Source organism: Dermacentor andersoni, chromosome 8 (assembly GCF_023375885.2).
Source record: "Dermacentor andersoni chromosome 8, qqDerAnde1_hic_scaffold, whole genome shotgun sequence".
Classification (NCBI taxonomy): domain Eukaryota; kingdom Metazoa; phylum Arthropoda; class Arachnida; order Ixodida; family Ixodidae; genus Dermacentor; species Dermacentor andersoni.
Genome location: NC_092821.1, coordinates 150,539,535 through 150,566,953, shown reverse-complemented (window position 1 = coordinate 150,566,953; position 27,419 = coordinate 150,539,535). Strand labels below are relative to the sequence as shown.

At 44.5% G+C, this 27,419-nt stretch overlaps 1 protein-coding gene across 1 annotated transcript in view; it reads right to left on the bottom strand.

The window, feature by feature from the left end:
• Positions 1 to 6,077: 6,077 nt before the first annotated feature.
• Positions 6,078 to 27,419, bottom strand: part of LOC126525462 (organic solute transporter subunit alpha) — a 44,373-nt gene continuing 23,031 nt past the window's right edge. Inside the window, exons 6-8 of the mRNA XM_050173345.3 lie at positions 25,489 to 25,600; positions 22,908 to 23,163; positions 6,078 to 22,608 (exon numbers count right to left, since the gene is read on the bottom strand). Coding sequence (XP_050029302.1) covers positions 22,370 to 22,608; positions 22,908 to 23,163; positions 25,489 to 25,600 — 607 coding nt within the window. The 3' untranslated portion in view covers positions 6,078 to 22,369. The remainder of the gene's footprint in view (positions 22,609 to 22,907; positions 23,164 to 25,488; positions 25,601 to 27,419) is intronic.

Sequence of the window (27,419 nt, the reverse complement as noted above, 5' to 3'; positions counted from 1 at the left end):
GGTTCGAGAACCGAGAAGCCACCTTAACGACCTGGGAGCTGTTCCGAAGCGGCTTCCTGCAGACATTCGCAAGCGTCGTACGCCGAGAACGAGCCCAAGCGCTATTAGAAACCCGGGTGCAACTACCAAATGAGACCACCGCGATTTTTACAGAAGAAATGAGCCGCCTATTCCGCCACGCCGACCCGGAAATGTCCGAGGAGAAGAAAGTCCGCCTACTGATGCGTGGTGTAAAGGAGGAACTTTTCGCCGGAATGGTACGGAGCCCACCGCAGACCGTTGAGGAGTTTCTTCGCGAGGCCACCAGCATCGAGAAGACACTGGAAATGCGGAACCGGCAATTCAACCGCCGCTCTAACTCGACAAACTACGCCGGAGTTCAGTCACTGGCCACCGACGACCTGCGCGAGACTATCCGAGCGGTCGTGCGGGAGGAGCTGCAAAAGCTGTTCCCGTCATCACAGCCTCAAGTGGCGTCGATTGCCAACGCCGTACGTGAGGAGGTCCAACAACAACTTGGAGTAGCCCCTGAATTGCCGCAACCTCAGCCGCAAGCGATGACATACGCCGCCGTCGCCCGCCGTCAAGGTCCCCCTCCACGACCGCGCCAGGGCCCCGCAACACCGCAATTCCGTCGACCACCACCGCCGCCGCCAGCACGCCCACCCGTCGCCCAGCGCAGCTACCCGAGGAAGACAGACGTTTGGCGAGCTCCTGACCACCGCCCGCTCTGCTACCACTGCGGAGAAGCAGGTCACGTCTACCGACGATGCCCATACCGGGAGATGGGACTGCGAGGTTTCGCCGTCAACGCTCCGCGCCCGCAGCAAGGTGAACGCCCTCGCGATATCGCCGACTACCTCGCCGCTACTCAGTGGAGCTCTCGACGACCGTCGCGTTCGCCATCACCAGGCCGCTACCTGTCGCCACAGCGCCGACCATACACTGGCCCAGCCCGGGGCCGGACAGCGAGCCCATATCCGGAAAACTAAAAGCAGCAACCGATGGAGGTGCGGTTGCTGTTCGTCGAACTGACGAAGATCCTCCGCCGCCGACGAAGACACCGAAGAAACTACCTCGACGACATAACGACACGCCGCCGTCCTGACGAAGTCTGGAAGTAAAGAATACGACGACGAAAGACAACCTGATGACGCGACGTTCCAGCTTCAGTTTAACACGACGCAGCCGTGATCCGACGCCAAGACCTAACTGCAACGCCAGACAAAGAACCACCGACCTCGACGTGCTTCTCAACGGCCACGCAGTTACCGCCTTAGTGGACACAGGGGCTGATTACTCCGTAATGAGTGGACACATCGCCGCCCATTTGAAGAAAGTTAAAACTGCATGGGAAGGCCCTCAAATTCGAACCGCTGGAGGACACCTCATTACGCCGACTGGAGTCTGCACGGCAAGAATTACCGTTCATGACCGGACTTACCCTGCCACCTTCGTTATCCTCCAACAGTGTTCACGAGACGTCATTCTCGGCATGGACTTCCTGAACCAACACGGCGCAATCATCGACCTGAAGTCGAAGTCAATAACGCTGTCGGAAGATCAAGCGATACCGCTGGAGAGCCCTCGTAGTCACCACGCCTTGAGGGTGCTCGAAGATCAAGTGAGCATCCCGCCTCGCTCCAGCATTGTCATTTCGGTCGGCACCGAAACACCCGCTGACGTAGAAGGCGTCATCGAAGGCGACCAACGTCTACTGCTCGACCGTGAAATTTGCGTCGCAAGAGGGATCGCTCGACTGCACGGAGGAAACACGAAGGTGTTGCTGACAAACTTCAGCCAGGAGTTCAAGCACATCAACAAGGGCACGACGATCGCATACATCGAGGAAATTCAGGAAACCAGCGATGCGTTTGTCTTCTCGGATTCTGTCGCATCTACCCCGACGACCGTAGTTCCCGAGCCAGACTTCGACATAAATCCAAGTCTCTCCGTGATTAAGAAGCAACAGCTCAGAAGTCTGCTTCGATGATACAAAGACTGCTTTTCGACGTCATCGAGGATTCGACAAACCCCAGTCGCAAAGCATCGCATAATAACCGAAGAGTGCGCTCGACCACTCCGCCAGAGCCCTTACCGAGTTTCGACGCGAGAACGCGAAGCTATAAGACACCAAGTCGACGAAATGCTGCGCGACGACATCATCCAGCCGTCGAAAAGCCCGTGGGCATCTCCAGTTGTTTTAGTGAAGAAAAAGGACGGAACCCTACGTTTCTGCGTCGATTATCGTAGATTGAACAAAATCACGAAGAAAGACGTATACCCCCTCCCACGGATAGACGACGCATTGGATCGGCTCTGCAATGCTAAATACTTCTCATCGATGGACCTCAAGTCTGGCTACTGGCAAATAGAAGTCGACGAAAGAGATCGCGAAAAGACCACCTTCATCACACCGGACGGCCTCTACGAGTTCAAGGTCATGCCATTCGGACTGTGCTCGGCGCCTGCAACGTTCCAGCGCGTCATGGACACGGTGTTAGCAGGATTGGAGTGGCAGACCTGTCTCGTTTACTTGGATGACGTCGTCGTCTTCGCCGGAAATTTCGACGATCACCTCAAGCGGCTTGTGACAGTACTAGAAGCCATCAAGACGTCAGGGCTTACTCTGAAGCCGGAAAAATGCCGCTTCGCTTACGATGAGCTTCTGTTCCTAGGCCACGTAATCAGCAAATCTGGTGTCCGTCCAGACCCGCAAAAGACAGCTGCAATCGCACAGTTCCCACAACCCATCAACAAGAAGGCAGTGCGTAGATTCCTTGGCATGTGTGCCTACTATAGGCGCTTTGTCAAGGACTTTTCACGCATCGCCGAGCCGTTGACACGTCTAACTAAATGTGATGTTGAGTTCAAGTGGGAAACGCCACAGGCCGACGCATTTGAAGAACTCAAACGATGTATGCAGTCGCCGCCGGTACTTGCGCACTTCGACGAGTACGCCGATACAGAAATCCATACTGACGCCAGTAGCCTAGGCCTCGGTGCCGTTCTAGTCCAGAGGAGAAACGGAGTCGAACAGGTGATAGCTTACGCTAGCCGGTCGCTGTCAAAAGCGGAAGGCAACTATTCTACGACCGAAAAGGAATGCCTCGCCATCGTTTGGGCTACAGCTAAATTTCGCCCTTATCTTTATGGCAGGCCATTCAAAGTCGTCAGTGACCATCACGCGGTGTGTTGGCTAGCGAATATAAAGGATCCTTCAGGACGACTAGCGCGGTGGAGCCTCAGACTACAAGAATACAACATCACTGTCACCTACAAGTGCCGGACGAAAACACTCCGATGCTGATTGCCTATCACGCGCCCCCGTTGACCCGCCGCCGCAAGACGACGAGAATGACGACGCCTTCCTTGGAATGATAAGCGCGGAAGACTTCGCTGAACAGCAACGGGCAGACGTGGAGCTAAAAGGCCTCGTCGAATATTTGGAAGGGCACACCAACGTTGTCCCCAGGTCATTTAAGCGCGGATTATCTTCCTTCACGCTTCAAAACAATCTACTCGTGAAGAAGAACTTCTCACCAGTCCGCGCCAACTACCTTCTTGTCGTCCCGTCAGGACTTCGTCCAGAAGTATTGCACGCCCTACATGACGATCCGACCGCTGGACACCTAGGATTTTCCCGGACACTATCGAGGATACAAGAAAAGTATTATTGGCCGCACCTGACCGCCGACGTCGCCCGTTATGTCAGAACATGCCGAGACTGTCAGCGACGCAAGACACCGCCGACAAGGCCAGCCGGATTACTACAGCCAATCGAGCCTCCTAGCCGACCATTCCAGCAGATCGGGATGGACTTGCTGGGACCCTTTCCGACGTCAACAACCGGAAATAAGTGGATCATCGTGGCGACGGACTACGTCACCCGCTTCGCTGAAACTAAAGCACTGCCGAAAGGTAGCGCAGCCGAAGTGGCGAAATTCTTTGTCGAAAACATCCTGCTGCGACATGGCGCCCCAGAAGTCCTCATCACCGACAGAGGAACGGCCTTTACAGCGGAGCTCACTCAAGCCATTCTGAACTACAGTCAGACAAGGCACAGGAGGACAACGGCCTACCACCCGCAGACGAATGGTCTTACGGAGTGGCTGAATAAGACCCTCGCCGACATGCTAGCGATGTACGTCGACGTCGAACACAAGACATGGGATGCCGTCCTGCCGTACGTAACATTCGCTTACAACACGGCGGTGCAAGAAACAACACAGATCACGCCGTTCAAGTTGGTTTACGGCAGGAACCCGACGACGACGCAGACGCCATGTTGCCACACGTCACTGACGAAGAGAATCTTGACGTCGCTACCTATCTCCAGTGCGCCGAAGAAGCCCGACAACTCGCCCGCCTCCGGATCAAAAACCAGCAGCGTACCGACAGCCGACACTACAACCTCCGACGACGCTTCGTCGAGTACCAGCCCGGCGACCGTGTTTGGGTATGGACCCTGATACGCCGACGAGGACTGAGTGAGAAACTACTGCGACGCTATTTCGGACCCTACAAGGTCATCCGACGTATTGGCGCACTGGACTATGAGGTCGTGCCAGACGGCATTTCGCATTCACAGCGGCGCCGCGCACGACCTGAAGTGGTCCACGTGGTGCGTCTTAAACTGTTTTACGGACGCTAACGAACTTCCCTTATTTTGTTGTTTTCTTTGCTACGAGTGCTTATTTATTACTTTCGTTTGTTTGCAGCATCGGGTCGATGCTCTTTAAGAGGGGGGTAATGACACGTGTACTTATCTTTATCGGGCGACCACGTTTGGCCGCCTAACAAATGTTATCGTGCAGCGCAGGACGCGCCTGCATGTAAAAGAAGTTTCTGGAATGTTATCGATGGTTCCCTCCACTGTGTTTCACCGCAACTTGTGTAATCTGATTGCATGTATGCGCGACGCGAATAGTGTAGAACTTTGTGGAAGGCACGCGGGTCCCATCGGTTAATCTGGAACATTCCACGACTGATCTATAAAAGCCGACGCGCTTGACCCGCTGATCAGATTTTTGACGATCGCCGAGCGTGTCCGCCGCTATTGTTGTGCTATAAGTGTAGCCTGTTTTGTGGGCACCACCACGTGACAATATGATGTGTAGCTACCTTGCTTATATGCCAATCACATTAACATGCACTCATTCTGAGATGGGCTCTGCCAAATTGTTTTCACATTTCTAAGTTTTCCTGTGTAACCAGTTAGCCTGATTTACATTTTGACGTGAAATGGAATTTTTATGATGCATAATAAACAGGAGCAGCAGAGCAGGAGCGACAGCTGTGAGCTAGGTCATATCCTATATGTGCACATAGAAATCAGTTTAGTTTGTGTGATCATCAACTCAAACAGCACCCCCCCCCCCCAAAAGAAAAATAACATACAATTTAGAGTTCAAGTAGATGAAAAAGGGCACTTAGAAACTGATATCGTGCAAGGGTACACTTCAATATTGGCATTCATTGCAAATTCTTGTCTTGACGGGCACCCACAACGGGAGATCGCATAACGAAGAATTTGGTAGTCATACAAAAACAGATAAAGGCAAGGTGAATTAAAAATATGGAAATTGTCAGGCACAGATAAAAAAACATGGTGCAGGAAAACATAGAAACAGCGAACTAAAGAAAAATATGAAAATCCAACATAATGTCTGATGCGGCGGCCAGTTTCATCGTCTTCTTCAAAGACATGCCAGGCTTACAGCATCGTATATAAATAAATAGCTTTTTACTCATATGAATTTTTAGTGTAGTATTCATATGTTTTTGTGCCATTATTGTTATACTTAGCCACCTGATACTGCATTGAAATTTCATTCACATATTTTATTCTTGATATGCATGGTAATGACGTATCGTATTGTGTCAAACCTTGAACACAAGCCCACAGGCAATGCCCCCCGCCCAACCAGAGCACCTTTAGGTCTGAGTAAACACACAAAACCAATCAGCTTCATACATTTTTGTATTGGTGATATACTAGGCCAAACTCGGTGATTATAGCTCAAAAGCTCACCATGCCAGAGCAAAATGGAAGCAAGAAATAAGCGACCAACACGAAACTGTAGACTATTTTATTTCAACTCTCTGAAGACTTTGAACAAGAAGGTTTATCTTTCTTTCTTTTTTTCACCCTATTACATGTGCACTGTGAACACTGTTCACGTTTTTCAATCTCCCTTTTCTTAAGGAGTCAGCAATTAAGGCTGAGAGCATGCACGACATTCGGAGGAATCACCCTCCACGTTTATAATTTTTTGCAAAGTCATTCTGCTGTCACCTATACGTGAGGAGGAATCTCAAAACAACACAAGATGCTGACGCCACAAGCATACATGAACCCATGTTCATGGGGCAGATAATGCCATGAGATATTTTACAACTGATACTGACAAAGCTGTTTACAAGATAAACCTCAAAAAATACAATCACAGACATGCTTAAGCCTTGTCATTTAAACTTTAGCGACAATGTGCAAACAACTGTCCAAATCATAAAATATGTTTATAGAAATGTTTATATCGCAGGGTATAAGCAATTGGTAAACTGACAATGGAGACCAACAAGACCATGCAAAAAGACTGTATGAGCACGATCAAAAATCCCTTTGCCTACAAGCAGTCGATTTGTAATGGTACACTTCCATCAAAGTCTACCGTGTTCAGTGACATGCACCTTGTGATGTACATACGCACACCAACATACAAAAGAAATATGAAAATGCTCTTCTCAACAGCATGAATTAAATAATCCCGCATACATGGTTCACAGCAGTAGTCTAGCAAAACATCAAGTACTTTATGCAAGGTGTAAACGCAATACTTTCATAAATCAATCTCGGGTATATGGCATTGCTACGAAACTATGCTTAACGTAGTAGTAAGCGTTTGACGTAGTAGTGCTCCATAGTAGTAAGCAGTAGAAATGCCCCTTGTACATTGCTGAAGTGTGGCAGAAACAATTTGTCTAAAGACACAATGTCAGCTTGTAACATGAGCACAAAAACAGTGTGCTGCAACACAAACCTAGACATGTTTGTGATGCAGCAAGAATCAAGTTTTGAATTTCACATTGTGAACTTCATATTGATTCTGCATCCTCCCTTACACTGATTTCAGCGTACCCTGCGTAGGCCATGGTATCCACATGCGCAGCACCTACTTTCATTACATGTTGATTGGCTGAGCAAGCCATGCTCACCAGTCTAATAAAATGTTGCAAAAGATGTTGCATTCAGCAATCAGTTGTGAGTTCGGCACAGAGGAGCACGCATGTCACCACACCAGGGAACCAGAACAATCCTCGGTGGGCAGAACGCATCCAAAAACATGCATATCTAGATGAACTTGTTAGACGTACTCTGATAAAAGTACAGCATGATAAAGATGTTATTTCAGAGCGTGTGGGCAGGGTATGTGACCTGTCTGCTTAATCATCCTGGATCTTTTCTACCACCTCACCAACTTGTGACAAGTGCTTTGCACATAATGTCCCAGATTTAAATGCGGGAGCAACTTTCACAATTTCATCAGCCAGCAACCACTCACGCTGGGAACTGCATACTTCCATCTGCTGCTATCGAACAGCAAGTATAGGTACCTGCATTTTCATTTCAACTTCAAAAAAAGAATAAATACCTTGCACTTGCCACTGCCTTGTTTAACTTGTGCTACAAGACTACATTTTTGGTCTGCGTTGTTGCTTGACTCCTTTGTCCGGAAAAAGAGAAAGCTGTTGTACATGCGAGTGTAAGTGAGCTGCTGTATGGTCACGGACTTGCTGTTTTCGCCACCAAATATATCAGTGGGTCTTCTAGAAATACTGTCCTGGACTGCCCAGGACTGCCCGAGAGGCTGCATATGCCAACACTCACTGGTTGAAAGCATAATCTCCAGGTAGTCCTAGGGAGTCTGGAAAGAAATTTCAATCACACCCAGTGTGGAAGGAGGAAAGAGAAAAGCAGAAGGCAGGGAGGTTAACCAGAATAACGTCCGGTTGGCTACCCTACACCGGGGGAATGGGAAAGGGGAAAACAAAGATGACAGGAAGAGAGAGAGAGTGTGAACTAACAAGAAAGCAAGGCATATTTGCGAGTTGTGTTGCTCCATATTTTAATTTCAAAATGTGACCCTGTTTTGTGAATTCAACTAGAGCGAGGCAATGAAATGAAATTTCCACATGAACTGTCATTCCGTGAAGTCAGCCTCCTGCATCTGTGTTTCTATGCATTCCGTTGCTGAGTACAAGGACACTGGTTCAGTTCCCAGTTGTAGTGGCTGCATTCCAATGAGCGCAGAATGCAAAAAACACTCTTTACCGATGCTTTTGGTGCATATGTTAAAGAACCACAGGTGATCAAAATTAATCCAGAGACAATGGCTTTCCTTATAGCCCATTGTGCAGCTTAATTCAGACATGAAACCTTACAATTGATTGCTGTTATCCACTCTACTTGCTGTTAAGCTTATTCTGTGGCTTAACTGCTGACAGTCAGCAAAACCAGTTCATGTTATACTCTGCAAGCATGGGAGAATGTTTAATTTTCTTAATTTCTTGTCGCGTGTCCACCATTGTTAGAGTACTATAAATCTGATATCAGCTAACCCAAATCAATATGTTGCTGAATGCCAGTTCAAGCTCCTGCAGCAGTTCATGCACACATGTGACGATGATTTATTACTTCTTCCAGACAAGCCATGTAAGCAACGGTGTGAAGTGCTACTATATTCAATGATGTCGACCAAAAAAATCTGATTTTGTAGTGAAATTTCAGCAAGAGCAAAGCAACAGCACGTAAAAAAGAAAAAAAATGATGCCTTAAAATAAAAATGCAGATCACTGTATAAATTTCACTCGCATGTCCAACACTGTATCAAAATCAAATATCTTTATGATCCCATCAGATGTGTATACCTAAAATAGTACCTAAACCAGGGTGTTCGAATGATAAGTCTTTCGTTCCACTGAAAAAGTTCCATTCTGGTTCTGCTCTGGAATGAAAAAACAAAATGATTCGTAACAGTTCATAACGTTCTTCCTCTTGTAAAAATTTTTGAAGCAATGTAATGAATTATGAATTCATTATGAATTATGAATTCTGAGGCCACGCTCAGTGCATTAAGTCAAGGCAACGAGGATGATCTCAGAAGCAACATGTCATCGAGTGTACTTGCCGAAATGCGAGGGTATTGTTTCGATAAAGTAAACTTAAATGAACATAAATGAAACACAAAACTTGGTTACAAAGCGTTGTACCTATAGAAAACAAGATGATAAGCTCTTCAGGGTGCAAGCCCTAGGTTTTACTACGATACCAATCTGCTAGTGCCCTGAGCGACAGGCTTACATTAGTGGAGCTCCAGATGGGCTATTGCTAGCACTATCCCTGCCTGATATACGTGCTAATGTGAACCCCTGAGATACACTCTAATGCTGACATTGCCTTATGTCGGTTGTTTCAGATTGCTGACTTTCCCCTTGAACTGAAATCCATAAAAAATATTTTGGTTTCACTTCGAGACAAAATAATAAATAGTGTTTCGCTTACATTTCCGTTCCATTTCGATGCACTGGTCTAAACACTGCGATACAGAAAACACAGGGTACAGCATGCAAGTAAATTTCCCTGGACCTGAATGTCTGTCTCTCCAGCAAACAAAAGCAGCAAGAGGCACTGGCTCCTCTATGCTTGCCTTCAAATTGCATCCTTGTAGCTCTTGCCAGTAAACCACAAGAAATGCCTGTTGTATGGGGAGCACACACTATGCAGTTAGAAAAGGTTGCACCGGGCAGACAGCTGTGCAGCCTGCTCAAACAGTGGGCAGCAGCATGTGAACTCACTGGCAACAATGCCAGCAGCACCAGGTGTCGACATGGGATAGTGTGCATACAGCGCAACCTAGGCAACTCCCAAAAGTCGAGCGCAATCCACTGTGAGAAACCGGCACCAAAACACATCAACCTCCGACAGATGCTGAAGGTACACATGCTACGGGCTGATCTCATAATCAATCTCTTGTCAGTGACGCTGAGGGACTTGACGCCAACCAGGTATTGCCTGAATTCTGAAAGTGGATGGCAAACCACTGAGAGCTCACTGGTTTGCCACCCACTTTCAGAATTCAGCTCTATATTGCTTAGGACCACCCACGTCAACTCTAGTGCCAGGCCACCCTAGCTGTGCCCTTCGACGAATCAGTGACATCTGTTATGACTGGGAAACTTTCCTCACATTAAAGAGAAGAAAAAGTGTGTTGAAACCAGTGAAAAGTAGCAACACAAAAAGATGTACTCAGAACACATGCTGGCACGTGCCCTTGTATGTCTTAGGGTACATATTTTTGATAGTTTCATTTGAGTAACACAGTATCTGTTGGGAGATGAGCCAATAAACAGGGATTGCCTTGAAAGCATCTTCCACCAGCCATAGCTATAATCCAACAGCTTATCTCACTTATCAGTTGCTCAGCTCAGCTGTTTATGATGACATGAAATTACGAATGGTTCATTTGCTTTACTGCTGTACGGTCTCACTGTACGGTTTGCCCTAAACGGTTTGCTGTAACACATGACTTATCATGCAGTGAACTGCAAATAGAACTTGCACAGTTCATTCTCAGGAAAGGGAAGTTGTCTCTAGTACTGAACTGGCATTGTTTGATGCCCTACATGTTTTTATTCCTTCAGTAGTGGGCCAAGTTCTGATATATACATTTGACGATGCAGCGGGGCCTTGTACATAGTCAGTCAGGCCCACCTGTAACAAGGGGTCATAATGATCACGCCATAAACCTTATGCAATGCTCCTGCCCTTACTGCCTAGCTTATTTTGTGTTCCAAACTGCATTGGCACACAAAAGGTAAACTCACAAACACTACACTTGGCGCACAGTGGCAATCTCTACGTACATTACATTGAAGGACTTGTGCCTGTGGATGTGGGAGAAGTATAGCAAATGCACCTACAATTAATATGGTACACATGCAAGCAGTTGTATTAGTGCACCTAGAAAAGTAAATTGTAGAAATTATGACGTAGTACCGTGCATTATGCATGCACTTGGTCGAGTGAAATCACTGGAGAACTTTGATTCGTGCTTGGAGTAGTGTGCAGCCTAAGTGGAATACAGAGAACTAGACTGCACTTCTGTGACGCAGTGTTTTACATGTGAAGATGATGGGCACTCTGCGAGGCGCAAATGGTGGCAATGATCTCCATGAAAACTCAACACTCCGGCAAAAGCATTCGTGCATGCTCGCACATATAGGCACAAGAACACATGCATGCACACACACACAAGAATTTGGCTGCAACCTCTTACAAGAAACAAAAGAAAAGATGATTATGACTCAATTGGACAGTAAACATGTGCAATAGACTGCAAGCACCGAGCAATAATGCAGCGTTATGTAATTGTCATTTTTTCCTGTTAATTTGTGAAAGCCATTCAAAGCGCCTGCTCAGCTATGCCTATGTGAAAGAAAAGAACAGACTTAATCTAATTGCAGTAACCTTTCGCAGAAATGTGAGAGAACTCTAGGCAGGTAGGCCCATGTGGTATATTTAGCATTGAAACGGACTTGGCACAGCACAGTATAGTATAGTTAAACAATGGTGGCAACGTATGCTAACGTGGCAACGCTTAAGCACTGAATCAGCTGCAGATTGATCACATGTCTCAACTCTCATGACATTCCTATGTGCATAGTGCAGCAGTACACTGTCATATGAAACTGCACGTAATTAGCAATGCTTGACATTGTGAGAAGATCAACATCAGAACAGAATCAATAGAATGGCAAAGCCATAGTTTGCAGGATGTGACACCAGTCAATGCAAAGCCTCCATTAGTCCTTGTATTTGCGAAATGCTAGGCAGATTCTAAACATTAAGCTGAACACACAAAAACATGCATTACCCATTGCATAACTTATTTCAAGCAGGGGGATAGAAAAAAAAAGCGTGAAGAACAGCTCTATCTACATCGATTACAGTCATAAGTTTCATACATTTCTGTTGTACCTGTTTTGTCATGTGATTCTCATGACTTTCACATAAAAAAGGGAGCACAGAAGGAAAGCTAAGGGCTACTACTAGATTTATCAAACATATATCAGAAGAAACAAGGAGCAATCACTAGTAAATTGACGAAACAAAATTTTGTGAATTTTTCTAGCTGATTTAAATTAATGAGTTTCTTACTTATGCATTCACATATTAACACCACACTAAGCATCACGCAAAAGTGATATTTCACACGTGATCTTCATTTGAGATGTCATAGCCAAGTAGCGCCTTGTCCTGTCTGTATTCCTTCTTGTGTGCCGTCACTATTGGTGCTTCACCTATTGAAAAATCATAGCCATTGTTTGACTGATTAACACAGGAACCGTGCAAGGTGCTGTGAGGTCATCGTCATTAATAAGGATACCAACAATGACTTTTCATAAAAGGCGTGGAATAATGCGTCTTGTGCTAATTCGCAAACCTATTCAAATAAAGTGTTGTTCAGTGCACCTTGTACGAACATAATTATCAGAAATCATATGCTCCTGTTCCCTTGAAGCTTTCCTCTCCTTTTCACATTTTAACAGCGCCTGAAGCTGTGCTGCCATGCTCTGCTCATCGTCGTGTTAAGCTTTTGTATTGGCATGACCTCACAATGGTATGTGATAATCTTCTGTTGCACTGCTTGGTCTCAGATATCGTAGTATATGTATCGCCATAGTGGTTTTATTCTCCACCATGATGAGGCATCCCCACCCATCAGTGATCAGACTTCTCTCTCTCTCTCTTTTTTTTTTTGCTTATGCAGGAGGCGGTTATCAGTTTTGATAGTTGAAGATATCTGGCAAATGGCCATTCTGTTTAATACGCATAGCAATAAACAAAAAGTCGCAAAAATTTAACATAGTTCATTGAAAGAAAAAAAAGTTTCGGTAGGAAAACAAAGAATCTGTAGGATCTGTGCATAACAGGATACATATGTCGTAATGCCTTCAAAATATTTCGCACGTGCCTCCATCATTTGTACTTTGTAATTTATGGTGAAGTAAATTTCATTTGACATGAACTAAAGTGCACGGGAAGTCTTTTGAACTGATGTGTAGCATCTCTGTAGCCCACTTACAGAAAAAGTATTAGACAGAAATGTTAATGACAACATCATCTGGTGCCCAAGGAAGATTATATACCATGTTAAAAAACTGTTGTAGTGCTCCTTTAAGCTGCTTAACAATTAAGGTGCTGTGACAACTGCACACACTCATGAAGGAATCATTTGCAAGCCATTTAGCTAAGCTGCAGCATTACTGTCACCTACATAGCCTCTTATATAGAAACAGCATCAAATGTGATCTGCAATGGCCTTGAAATACAATGCAGCAAGTAAACCACACAAGCTAGCAATGTCCTGCAGTGCACATTTGTGATATGAAACTCGCAAGAGACGCAATAATACTGGCTCTAATGCGACAAAAGACCGTTCAAGAAGAAAGAATTTTCATGCAGTGTTCATATTACTGACAAGAGGTACAAGCCTGATGCTCAAAATACAGCAATATTTACATGCGTGCAAACAGGAAGACATGATATGTTGACGCTGGTGGCAGTTGTGTTCTGTGGCAGAGGTGCACATCTAGCATGACCAAAAACAACATCCAAAATGGAGAACAGAGCCAACACAGACCTGATTCCCATGTTAGGCTTGATTCGTGCATAAAGATATGACTAAAGATAAGCCCCCTTTTGCAGAATGCTATGTGGAGCCTGAGGTAGCATCAAAAGATGCTTCGCTTTCTCGTAATGTCATTTTAACTCAAGGCAAGCACACTAAAACCCTGTTCACTAAAAATTGGTTGAGGATCCAGGCCATAAACTTGCCATCATAACAGGACTTAAATGTGCTGCATACTGCACATCAGCTAAACACGTGTAGTTGGTCTACTGCATGGAGCCTTGTCCTTCAGTACATGGTGAAACTTTATGATTAGCCTTGAAATGCTTACTGACACAGTGAACATGCACAAAGCCCACAATACATGTTGCAGATTTAGCTGGTTCATATTGGCGAAGACAAGGAAGCACAACTTTGAGAATAGTGAAATGAGGGACAACGCTGTCACTCCTTTCATCTCTGTGAAAATTGCCATGCAACAGAGTATTCCAGGCTGGCACATTAGGCCATGTGGCTCTCTTGACTCAAACTAGTGACCTATTAACCAATGCAATGTATCAGAAGCTAACCAGATAAGTTAATTTTACTAATTGGCCTTTATTTAATAAATATGTATCAAACACATGTTGTAGGTGTGAAGCTGAAGCTGATCACTATTCTAGGCATATCTACCTAATACCACTTTCAATGCGTATGTTCCCTAAAAAGGCAAGGAAATACATGAAATTCCATGTAATTTTGTCAACAAGTTGTTACCCAAAGTTGTTGCACTAACCGAGGGTACAGGGCAGCTGGCCACAGTGGGCAGCACAGGCACTGTACTGCCTACTGCAGCTCAATCATCATGGAAAAGGCAACCTCTAGGAACATGTGAATAACAGCCTCCTCATTTGTACAACATTCTTGAAGACTTGCTTAGCTGTTTAGTTTGATTAGATTTCTGATCATTGCTGCTAGGTCAACACAGCAGTCCTCTGGCAGTTATGAGGTTGCAATATAAGAAATGCATGCTTCACCTTAGAGACTCTTGAATATTTTTTTTTTTTAAGGAGGTCCTATATTGGTTGCCATTGCTACAAGTAGTGCTGGCTAACACTCCAATTGTGGGTTAGCCTTTACGCAAGTGCAAATACTCACGAAAGTTTATATGAGGATGGTTGCCACTATAGCCTATGGTAAAGCACCACACACATCATGTGCAAGATGTGGGATCGGCTCCCACCCATGGCATGTTGTCATTTCATCCCCTTTTGCTTCTCTTTTCCTCATTATTCCTAAATTTCAATTCACTATACCTATATTTTCCCTGGCTTTTCTATTTGTTTGTAACAAAAAGCGACCTGCTGCAGTGGCTTAACGGCTAGGATGTTGCGCTGCTAAGCACGGGGTCACAGGATCGAATCCCAGCTGCGGCAGCCGCGTTTCGATGGAACGAAATGCAAAAACGCTGGTGTCCCATGCATTGGGGGCACGTTAAAGATCCCCCAGTGGTCAAAATTAATCTGGAATCCCTTGCTATGGCGTGCTTCATAATCAAACCATGGTTTTAGCACGTAGAACCCAGAATTCAAACAACAATCGGGCCCCTCGGTTCTCATTATTCTTGCACATTTAATTCTTTTGGTAGGTTATACACAAGAGAAATTGGCACCCAGTAAAACCTTGTTATGAATTTCGGCACACTGAGTAAACTTAATGATAATAAGGAGAAGCACTAAAAAATTTGGAATGCCCTTAAAACAGCGCTCATGGTGTTGTCTTCTCGTCTCATGTCCCTGTCTACGTTTTGCACTGTTAACACCAGGATGGAAAACCAACAAGCCCAAGCTGCTGTTCAAGCAGAACAATGCGGCAAGTGAATAAATGATGATCACTGATGTGACAGCATTTCCAATGAATCAAGAAAAAGCGCAATTAGGCACCAACAATCTTTGCCATTCACAAATATACTGCCTACAGTGTACAGCAGACCTCATAGCATTCATAATAAGATTTCTCATCAGCACTACTTGGCGATTTTTCAATTTGCCACAGCCACGTTATGTACATAGAATCATAGCAGCTTTCTTCTGGAATATAAGTTACACATTTACAGCTGAGATGAATACTAATAGGGCCCAGTCAAGTCCATATTGGGAAACAAGGGAACATATACGCTGCTGCAAGTGTCTTATGGCTTCAGAGTAGTAAGCTACTGGACATGTTGGTGTAAGATGTGGGTAAAGGTGTGGTGCAAAAAGCCACTCACCTTCACCCAAATGTTTTATGGCTACTGAGGAAGGCCATTTTCTGTTCCCTCCTTTCTCCTGCACACAAATGCATCATAGGTGCCAGAAATACTGCCACTTCACACTGTAAATAACCCAGGTGCAAATTATGATGAACTCCTGATAGACATGCCAAGCTTACATAACTTTATTTCAAGGTGCTGGACACCCCATTACAAGAAGGACAACATTATAGGATATTGTTTTTGTTGATTTTCTAGCGAGTCGTCATAATTACACATTAATTCAATACTTATTTATTGTGCAGTCAGTTGTGTTGCATTTTCATGTAAAAGTCGCTGAATCACTAGCTCGAAGTGCATGCATCCATTCTATTGGCATTGCTGTAGGAATGCGGCATGTCAAACGTCTCGTCAAACATTGTAATGCCTTCAGCAAGGTCGTCATCTGTAGCAATATGCAGCACACTGAAGTGATATGGAGACAGGGGGTTCAATTCACCCAAAGCTCATTCTCCATGGCTTTTTTTCTTGCCACCACTGGACAGAATTGGCAAAAACAAATTGTACACACATGTGTACACCATGCCTGAAGGGGATATGCTGAAAGAAGGGTTCACTGTATCAAAACACCAGCAGACGACACATGTACATGAACTTCATAGAGGTAAGGAGAGACATCATGGCAAGACAGTGCAGCTGACAAGATGGGTAAAACAGACAAGACAATGTGCTTGTCTTACCTATTTCACTCGTCCCGTCGTCTGCACTGTTTTGCCATGATGAACGTAAACCAACTAGGCCAACTCTAATTCCCTGTGCAAGGAGAAACATGTTTCAGCACATCTGCCACAGAACACGCTGTCCAATCCAGTGACAAAAGACACTACTCTGTCATTCCACCCTGGTACATTAACAAGTGTCATCAGATACAGCTGAGGACTTAGGAGTAGGTCCTTGCATGTGTCATGAGGCTGAAAAGATGCATCAAAAAACTTTGAACAAGAAAGACTTTGGGAACGACCACAAAACAGGTCGAGGAAAGACGGTGAGCAGGGGGCATAGTTTGCCTGGGGAAGAAGTTTCGTCGGGGGTGCAACCTGACGAGCAGCATTCATAAAACCCTTTTCCTTTCAATTGTCACTGATGCCCCATCGTATCCATTTCACACAGACTTCTAGATCTGGCTTTTTGCTCAAATCAGCAGGTAGCCAATATAACTAGACGAAACTGCAAAATTTTAGATTCCTAAGGTACGTAGTACAATTTTCAATTTAACAATAAGCCAAGTCCACAGAATTAAAAAAAAAGAAGAAAGAAAGACAGAATACTGCAATTGACTTTGTGAAAGAGTGGCTCGTAGGTCAGTCTCTAATCAATGCAATTAAGTTACGCACTATTCTGCCAGCAGTCAAGAACTTCCTATTTTCAAAAGATGTGGTAATCTCTGGCAGTCTTGCTCCATATCTATTGCTCACTTGTCAAAATGTTTACGAAAGAAAAATAAGAATCATCTCAATATGATTTTTAATTTGCGTTGTAAGGCTTCAGCTTATATTGGGTATAAAAACAAGTAGAATATGTAATTTTGCATGTCTTCCATATTATGCAAACTACGAAGCTGTGGCCTTTAGTAATACTATATACAGAACAGTGTTTTAAGTGCTTGCATTAGAAATACGATGTCACTTTTCCAGTTCTTGCTAATCGGTGCTTTTTAACTCGTTAGCATTGATTAACACAACTTGAAAGAAAATAGACATAGTTAACTCTCTTTTGACTTGTGGAATTTCCACAAGTGGCTTTGAGTGTTACTGTTAAACTCTCACTTCCAAGTGACTGATCATGCTTTTCCCTCTACAAGATCTTACTGTCTCTTGCACACTTCAGAAAAATGAATAATTTCATGGTAGCTGTATCATAACAAAGTGTTTGTAGTAACAAGATGTCCCATTGACCAACAACCACAAAAATATCTCGTTTACACTAGCAGATACGTGAAAGTCATTCAAAGTGGATATAGTCTCTACCAACTGTGTCCAGGACATTAAATTATGATGGATATATTTTTTTTTCTTTAGCAAATACCTACATTGCACTTCAATTATCTATAGCTTCTTAAGCACATGAAGAGCCATGCAGCAACATTTCCAGCATTGTACTACCAGGAAGGAAGGTGATTGCCTTGATATCTACACTTGAAGAGTGTCTGTACTGATTGTTCAACTATTTGTTGGTGCTCGAGGAGAGATGTTTAATGGGCTCGGAAACAGCTAAAACTGATGAAGGAAACTCTCAGCATCGTCAGAAGATTTGTTGGATATATATATAACATGTCTAAGTGACTGTAGTTACATTGCTACCACTGCTGCTTAGTTATAGCAAAAGGTACTATAGTATGAAGCCATGTTTGCGTCTGTCCCACAACACGGCACATTGCACTCATCACATTACACTTTTATGCTGTCAAAGAGCAATGGCAGCCTCTCCTGCTCAGACAGAATTTCAGCTCAAGTGCAAGACGCTGGCTGCATTTATTTCGCAGCCTCTAAAACGCCCAACTAGTAATCAACATCACCGATTACAGAGTTGCACTTATGTGGCTAGATCTGCATCTAGTATAGAAGTTGCTGCTTGTCAATACTGACAAGCAGCAACTACATAAGCAGCAGGAGCATAAGTGGCAGAGGCTGGGGCAATTTGATTTGTTTATAGTATGTCATGCCTCACCACATCACCTTTTTACAAGCACTCCACCTGTCTGCCAAAGCTCCCTTTTTTAAAAGATTCATTGTGCTGAACATCAAGAGTGTTTTACTAAGATATATATATATATATATATATATTTTTTTTTTTTTTTTGTTAACACAGTGGTTCAGAAATATCTGGGTGCTTTAGAGTCAGCAGCTTTGAAACTGTTGCTAACATCCGTCATGAGAGCAGCTTTTTTTTATGTTGATTATAGTTCAGACATTACAATGAAGACCTTTAAAACTTTAAAGCTGTTGAAAGCTGGAGTAGCTGACCATGCACTACAGCATTCTTCCAAGAAAGACACACAAACTTAAATCTTTCACCCAATTAAAGCAGACAGCATGAAACGCTGAAATTTTCATCATGAAATTTTCACAGTGACTTTCGGGTGGAAGTTCTACAACAATGCACAGACTGTGCATCCCTATTTGTGTTAAACATAAACCATAGTACAAAGAGCTGTGTTCTTATTCTAACTTCAAAAGAGATGTGTTTATTGCTGCTTTGTTTGCATCCAAATTTTGCAATAACATCGCATTTTTTTGTCCACATTGTTCAACAAAGCACATATAATTTAGCTTGCCTGATTCATGCACAAAAAAAAAAAATAGAAAAAGCAGCATTGTATTAACAGAGGCAAACTGCTACATACACATGGATGCTGCCTGTTGACAAGAGAAGGAAACAGCGTGAATAGCAGATGCGGTAGAATGACTTCACATGCTGAGCTGCCTTGTTTCAATCATGTTCTAATAATGTAGAATTGTATTGTGATCTCAAAATGAGAAGATGAAACAGAATTTTCCTGCCACATTGGCTTTTCATTTTTCCCCATGAACCAGGCAGGCAACAATGCCATGTACTTTGTTAAATGATGAAGGCCACGAAAAAGCGATCTTCTTGTGAAGTCTGAGTACATATAAAGCAGAAGTAAGTGCATCGTCTTTTTTTATAGGTGTTATAACAGAAACGCAGCTTAATGCCCATGTGCAGGTCGAAGAAACCTTTAATGTTGTTTGCAGGCTTTAGCTCAATATTACTTTTAGATATTGGGCATGAATTAAGTCCAAGGAGCTACATGAGATCAAAGCAGCTGGCAGTTCCAATTGTTATTCATCATATTTAGAAACTGCAACATGTAAACACTCTGCTAGCAATATGTTCCGCAGGTCATGCACAGTGTGTAAATTTCTAGACTCCTATGGTGAGGTTTCTCTGGTTCTGTAAATACTAGTTATGTAAACTAATTAATTTTTGCAGGGATATAATTTTTATCATATCCACAAATTTCTCACTGCCCTCAAAATGTCTATCCACAAGCACCGGCATAATACATGCCTGTTCTCTCTACCTCATAAATATATTGGCCGCAAATTATTCTGTAAGCTTCAAATTGGGCCTAAAATGTGAACTGAACTTTAAAGCTCATGGACAAGACATTGTTTACAACAGTGAAAAAAAAAACTTGCATGCACGAAGAATCGATGACACTACAATAATCTACTTGGTACTTTTTAGCAGCCAGATTCGTGCCTGCATTGAGTGTCTGGCAAACAAACTGCGACCAGGAACAGTCTAGCTGCATTTCTCAGTGAACATGTTATGTTACAGGCAGCTATCCAAAGTGCTTTTATCATGTTGCCACTGATGACAGTGTAGTTGTCACAGATATACCAGGCAAGTACAGCTGTGAAACACAGTGCTACATAAAGTAAGTCACCCAGGTGGTGTGGCTTTAAAATGAAGATCCAATAAATGGATATTTCTGCATAGCCAATTCATTGGAGGACATTTAATCTACATCTCTATTTAGCACAGTCCACTAGGCCCAATCAGCAGGTCTATTTCAGAATGAGATACAGACTCCAAAAATGGTTGTGCATGGTTTTCACAATGCTTTGTTTGATTACAAAGACTCATCTACTGAGCCTTATATGTTTGTCTATTGCACTTCCTTAGCAAACTTTCCAAGCATAGATCTAAGCTAGGACTGGTGCTAAACTTCATCTGATAGCTTGAAACACTTGCACAAACATAAAGGCCAGCTCTCACAAGTTAAAAATTTAGGAGACACATTGTTGCAGCTATAATGTGACTTGAAACCTGGTACAGCAATCACAGCCAGCAACAACATACACACATTCTTATAAAACGAATGTCTGTGATCCGTTCGTTTATATATGCTGCCTTTGCTTAGCTCCATCTGCGAGCAGCTCAGCCTAGCAGTGACCTTTGCACCGCTGCCATCAATGTTTAGCATGCAGAAAGATACCTTTACGTAATACAGTCAACAACCGCTTTTTCAGACATGCCTGATAATTCGGACTCCTTTGTGGGAATGCCACGTACCCCATAGAGCCAATGTATAAGAACATCCTAAATTTCGCTCACTGAAACCCTTTGCCGGCCAATTTTTCGGACTTTTTGCTGTGATTGCAGGTCCAAAATGGCATTCATTGAAGTCACTACCTCTGTTCAGCACTAGCAATGACTTCGTCATCCTCGCCGATGGTGTCAAAGTGCGGAAAGTATGGAATGGGTCTAAAATGTTGCATAATGTTGGTTCCCAAAAGTCGGCTACACCGCAATATGGCAATGTGTGAAGGGGTCACTGTCATGGAACATAAAATGTGTTTCTGTATTATACATGTGTGCACCTGCCATTTCCTATCACAGTACGAGCACCGAGATGCCTAATAATTATACAGGCAGGCATTTAAAGCTACCTTGGAGGTGGCTGTGGCAATTTGAGCCCTAAACAAGCATGCACTTGTTTCGGGCGGTCCCCAAACAAGCATGCACTTGTTTTTGGGGACCGCCCGATTTTTCAAATGTTTTTGCAGTCCTTAGGAAGTACAAAAAATTGGACGTTGACTGTATCACGTAACATCTAAAGCAGGATTTTATCCGTGGTTTAAGCATAAGAAAAAAATACTCAAATGCTGTGACTCAGTGTACAAGATGAAATTTAGCATGATTCCAGATGTAGGACAAGGTGCATTTTTGGAAAGAAAAATAAAAATGAACTTGCAATACATTTGTGCAAATACTGTAATCACAGTGAGAAGGCTGTACCCAACCGCAAAACCATGCAGTCATTTTTCAAAACACATTTGTTAGCACCTCAGGTGAGACATCACTTGTGTAGTTGCTCGGAATTGCTGCAACTACAGCAAATCGAATTCTTTCCATTCTAAATTAATCCAAACTTGAAACCAGACACAACATACTGCACTCATAGTGTATAAATTACATTCCCTTTAAAAACCCAGCTTTACAGAGTCACTAGGCACACACATTCATCTGCAAAATGGAAAAAGAAGAGAGGTTGATGAAGTATACCAGGAAGCTGTAACAAGACATAACTCATTATCAACCATAATATCTTGTCATAATCGATGCAGCACTGAGGTTCATGCAGGCAATAAGTATGGCTGAGTTGCCAGATTAGAAGTTCTACTAAATTCAAGCACATTGCACTTTGCTCGTCGTGGAGCAAGAAAGTAGGTTTAAGCACATCCCTCTTCAGTTTTCAGGCAGGAAGCTGCCCTTGTTGGAGATGACGAACCACTGCTGTCACTCGCCAGATGGCACAGCCATGTGTGAACTTTGACTTCGTGGCCACGCCAACACTCTGCCATGTCATATCAATTGACCAATTTGCTATGCATTGTCTAGAATCTAGCCCTCAGAGTCAGTAAGTGAATGCAGCCAGGTATCGGCTACTGGCCTGCCGTGTGCTGGCCTGGTGTGCGTTGGCCTGCGGGCGGGGCAGGGAGACAGTGGACGATCGCTGATGGCTGTTGACGTGGGCTGACGTTGGGGCTGGTGGGCACAGCGGCAGAGTCGAGGTCGGCGGCGGATGCAGGAAGAAGTAGCGGGACACAGTGGACACCATGAACCCTTGGCCCATAAGCATGGCACTGCTCAGGTCTGCGAGGAGGAAGGACAAACAAAGGTCGGTGCAGTACAGCCATTTCTGGGTCGCCAAATGTATGATCAACATGTTAGACAGCAGTTACTGCTACAGTCATCTGCATTGTTCATGCCTTTTACTGCCTTCAAACATAACAAGTAATAAACTAATTAATTGCTTTAAAAATGATGCAGTGTCTTTGTTTTTTCACTTTGTCAGTGGCTGCAACTTCATCTTTCTCTTTGTTGTAGCACTTCTGGGCCTCGTAAGGAGGTTCAGCCTGAGTGAAGCGGGAGAGAAGAGGGAGTGAGCTCACAGACTCCGGTGACCATGGAGGCCAGAGGTGGCACGCAGGGCAGGTGGCCCGTCAGTCCGGCTGCCTTGAATGCAACTAGCTGCAGCCGCGTCAGGGTGAAGTGCAGGTGCAGTACGGTGAACTTGCGCCGCAGCAGCAGCTGCGGGGGCAGGGGCCGCGAGGCCAGCTTGACAAAGATGACAAAGCCGTACGTGCCCAGAAGGAAGGATCCCGCCTGGAGGAGCATCAGGTATGGGGACGCATTGGTCGCCTCCATCTGCAAAGAAAGAAAATCGCTCCTGCTGCTGCCCCAGTTGTTTAACGTGCAGCTCCTTTTCACTAATACAGTAAAAGAGGCATGTTAAAAGAGAAACACTAAATCAGTTCAGACTGATAAAGTATTAATTCCAAAATACTATTTTCTTTCATTCCATGGTAATAGGTTGTTCTTATTTCTTTTTTCTTCTTTTTGCACACATCACACTGCTGATACCTTTCATAAAATACTATTTAGCAGACTTTCATTTGCACTATCAATCTTTCTTAATCATTTCTTTTAATTTGATGTAATAGTTCTGTGGAAACCCGCAAGGTGGAGAGAAATAATTAATAAAGAAAAAATCAGACACCCACCCGTTTGTAGCAATTGTTACAAAGGAAACCCATACGGGCTCCTCGAAAGAAAAGCCTCGCAGTTGAAGAAAAATTCGTCCTGGTCCGAGACTCAAGCCCGAGACCACCGCCTTTCTGCGGCAGCCGCTCTATCATCTGAGCTAACCAGGCAGCTAGCAGATGGCAGGGCGAAGCCAAATTTGTCAACAACTCAAAGTAAAGGCAAGAGTTTGACGTAATAGTTCTGCGGAAACAGGCAAGGTGGAGAGAAGTAATTAGAGAGCTTTAGAATAGGGGGCCCAAGCGGCTTGGGGACCCAAGAAAATTGCGCGCCACAAGTGCGCATGCGCAGAACCCAAGCCAGTCTTGGGTTCTTGCGTTCGCGTTAACCCAAGACCCAAAAATCGAAAACTAGCATGGGCCCCCAAGCAGTCTTGGGCCGCCCTCGCGGGTGACAGTGACGACATACAGCAGATGGTCGTAGAGCAAACTTTATTTACTTTGACTGATTTTCACCATTTCACGTGGGTGAACTCACACCTTCTTCGCAGTGCGTCACAAGAAAACACCAACTAAGAGCACTTCGCTTCGATTGGCTTTGCTTGGCTTAGAATCGCACACTTAATTCGTAATACTAACCGGTACTAACACAGTGATTACGTTTCTTACATTGTTCGCTCTTTTTGCTCAAAAATGCATTGTGTTTGTTTTCACTTGTAAGAAAAGAGGTTCCTTTTTTTTTGTTCTTGCTTTCAAGCACCTTTCTATTTTCCATACTGCGGCGTCCCAAGCGCTCAACCCAACGCTGTCTGCATTTGACCCAATCCTCAAACTCTGCTGCTCATCTAAACCCAAGAGCAACTGACGCAACGCTGCTTGAGGGCCCAATGCCTTGCGCCCCCAATTCTAAAACTCTCTATTAATAAAGGAAAAATCAGATGTCTACCCGTTCATAGCAATTGCTACAAAAGAAACCCATACGGGTTCCTCAAAAGAAAAGCCTCACAGTTGAAGAAAAATTCGTCCTGGTCCGGGACTCGAACCTGGGACCACTTCTAATTTAATTTCTTTTCTTCTTTAATTTTAATTTAATTTAAATTGGACAATACAAACACATTTCACAGTTTTCGTGATGTCAATGCAAGATGGGGCCCTTATGACAGTCAACCACAAAAGTTTACAGACCACAGGATATTAGAAAGCATTGAATTTCCAAGCAGCCTGTAACAGTAGCAAGTAAAACTGTAGGTCAAGATGTCATTCACACATACTAGTGGAGGCTGGAAATGTGAATAACAGGCTGCGTTGTGACAGCTGCGAAGACATTTAGATTCTCAGATTTCAGCGTCCATAAACTTTTGTGGACCGCTGCCCATTGTACATAGATTTTTTTTTTTTTTTCGTGTCCACTCTTTTTGAAGCAGATGCTTAAGTTCATATATCCCCTTTCCTATGGCAAACAAGCAAGAACACAGGTGCAAAGGTTTGGGCAAGTCAATGATGCATGTCTGGTGCAGGTCTCCCCTGCTCTCCCAGCTACACTGGAACAAGCATTAAAGCACTTTAAAAATCTGTGTGACTCATCAAAAGTTGAGTTTGACAGATATGTCCAAGACTGTGTATGCATACCATTTCATTATGAGAGAAAACACCCTTCAGAAAAGCTGGCCAAGATGGTCGCACATGCTTTGTGCAACACATCAGGGGATGTGTGAAAGTCACGCATCCCCACAAGTGTTGAAACTTATGGTATACCACAGGAACTCCCTTAGATAGACTGCAGTCAGGATGGCAGCCACAGGAAACGTAGACCGCACAATTTTGACAAAGAGTGTATGTCACAATCAAGCATTCAGGAAAGCAGTGCGCGGTTGCAGGAGTGCTATGCATATGTCCTGACAATATAAGCACTTGTGAGAGCTCATCTTTGTCTCTGCTCAGTCCCTTTATTGAGCCAGGTTCCTACACTACGTGAATAAGGTACACGCACCTTATCCCCTTCATGGATGCCTGTGAGCGTGCATACAAAGATGATGGTGATCAGAATCAGGGGGATGAAGAACAGCTGGTAGACCACCACCCGTAGGACAGCATACCTTTGCCTGTAAAGTCAATAAGGAGGGTCTTTGATTAACAAATTAACTAAAGCATACTAATGCACGCACAGTACACTTTAGGGGAGTGGCAAAAACATATGAACAAAATACTGCAACATAAAAATACAGTAATTATTGAAAACAGGAATGCAAAGTTAAAATTCTGTAATAAAAATTGGAGGACGCTTAAGCTTTGCCTTCAAGAGCGGAACGCGATAGCGTTCCCGTCGACCCCCCAAGGGGTGTAAAACAATGCGCTACGGCGCAGCGATCACTTACGAGGCGCCCCGCATCAGGCTTTGCACCCACCAACCACGCGGTGAGCGCCGAGCAACGCAGCATTCGGCGCGGCAACGAAACGTGCGCCTGAGCAAGCAGAACGAACCAAAGAACTCGGTGTCTCGGAGGGAAAAACGATCTACGCAAGCCAAACGTCGTGATTGGCACGGACAGCCGGGCCGCGACGTGCCATTAAGGCGGATGCGATCATGGGGCTGACGCCTCGATGGGATCGTCCCCTATCTCGCTTGGTAGCACCATGCAGACGCATGACTCCTTGCCAGCAGCACGGCACACATCGCAGGGGATGCTTTCCCACCAGACGCGACGGCACAGCAATCACGTCAGAGGTGTCCCGCATCGGACTCTGCACCTAGGAATCGCGCTGTGAGCGGAAAGAGGAGCCGTGTCGGCTAGACACAAGAGTTCGAGTGACGTACACTGAAGTTGGAAGGGGAGAGAGCAAAAAAACTTATTAAACGCAAGGGCATTGGGGCATCCTCGCACCAGTCCCCGCACGGCCCCAATGCGCTCAAACGAGACGAAGGGGAGAAGCGGGCGAATGGTGCACCACCTGTCGGGGCAACGCCATACATTGCGAGGAGGGGGTCCTCTGTGTTTGTCGCAAGATGGCTCTGCGTGTGCGCCAAGCGCAGAAGAAATGTAGCGGAAACGTACTTCGCTACTCGTTTAACTGTGACTTCTGTAATTTACATGCTCATAATTACAGATATACACCGCAGTATAACTTTCTACGGCACGTTTCCAAGGCAACACCGCATTCACTAGAGGCGCTTTTGTCCCGAATTGAACCATCGAACTCATGGCTGAGCGTGAGCGGTAGCATCTCCGTCTCACACTCCAGAGACCCTGGTTCTATTCCCACCCAGCCCATCTTGCAAGTTGTTTTTATTTATGAATTGCCGGGATTTTTTGCTCAGGGGCAACGCCGCCGACATCGACGACACCTACTTTTCTGCGACACGAGCTCCTTAACGCTGTTGCGTTAAAATACGAGCAACCTTAAGCATCAGAACATCAGTGTAGTAAAGACATAAGCAACTTGTAGCAAAAAAATTTGGACAGCATGCTACACTCCTGTAACACGTGAAGGCGAAAGCTATACGATCAGAGAGGTCAGTCTTCTTGCAAGACATAACGAGCCGTAGTCTGAAGTAAACGTATGGTGCTGTAGGTCGACCTCCTCAGCAACACATGCAAGTACCTAATGCACTACCTAAAAGCTCTTTTGTTCCTTCTTTCATTCTCTCTTTCTTTCTGTATTTCTTTCATTGGTTCCTTCTTTCTTTGTTCTTTCTTTCGCTTTTTCCTTTCTTTTCTTTTTTTCATTTATATTCATATTCATCTTTGCTTGCTTACGTGGGTATGAGCCATTGCAATTGGATTGGATTGGAGCCAATTTTACTTGTTCCTGCAGTTGGGCGCTCGCGCGCCCCTACGAGGGCCTACGTCATCTACTAAGTCACCGTTACTCGGTGCGGGTCTTCGCTCGCCGTTGCGGCTCGCTGGGTCCCTGCCTTTCGAG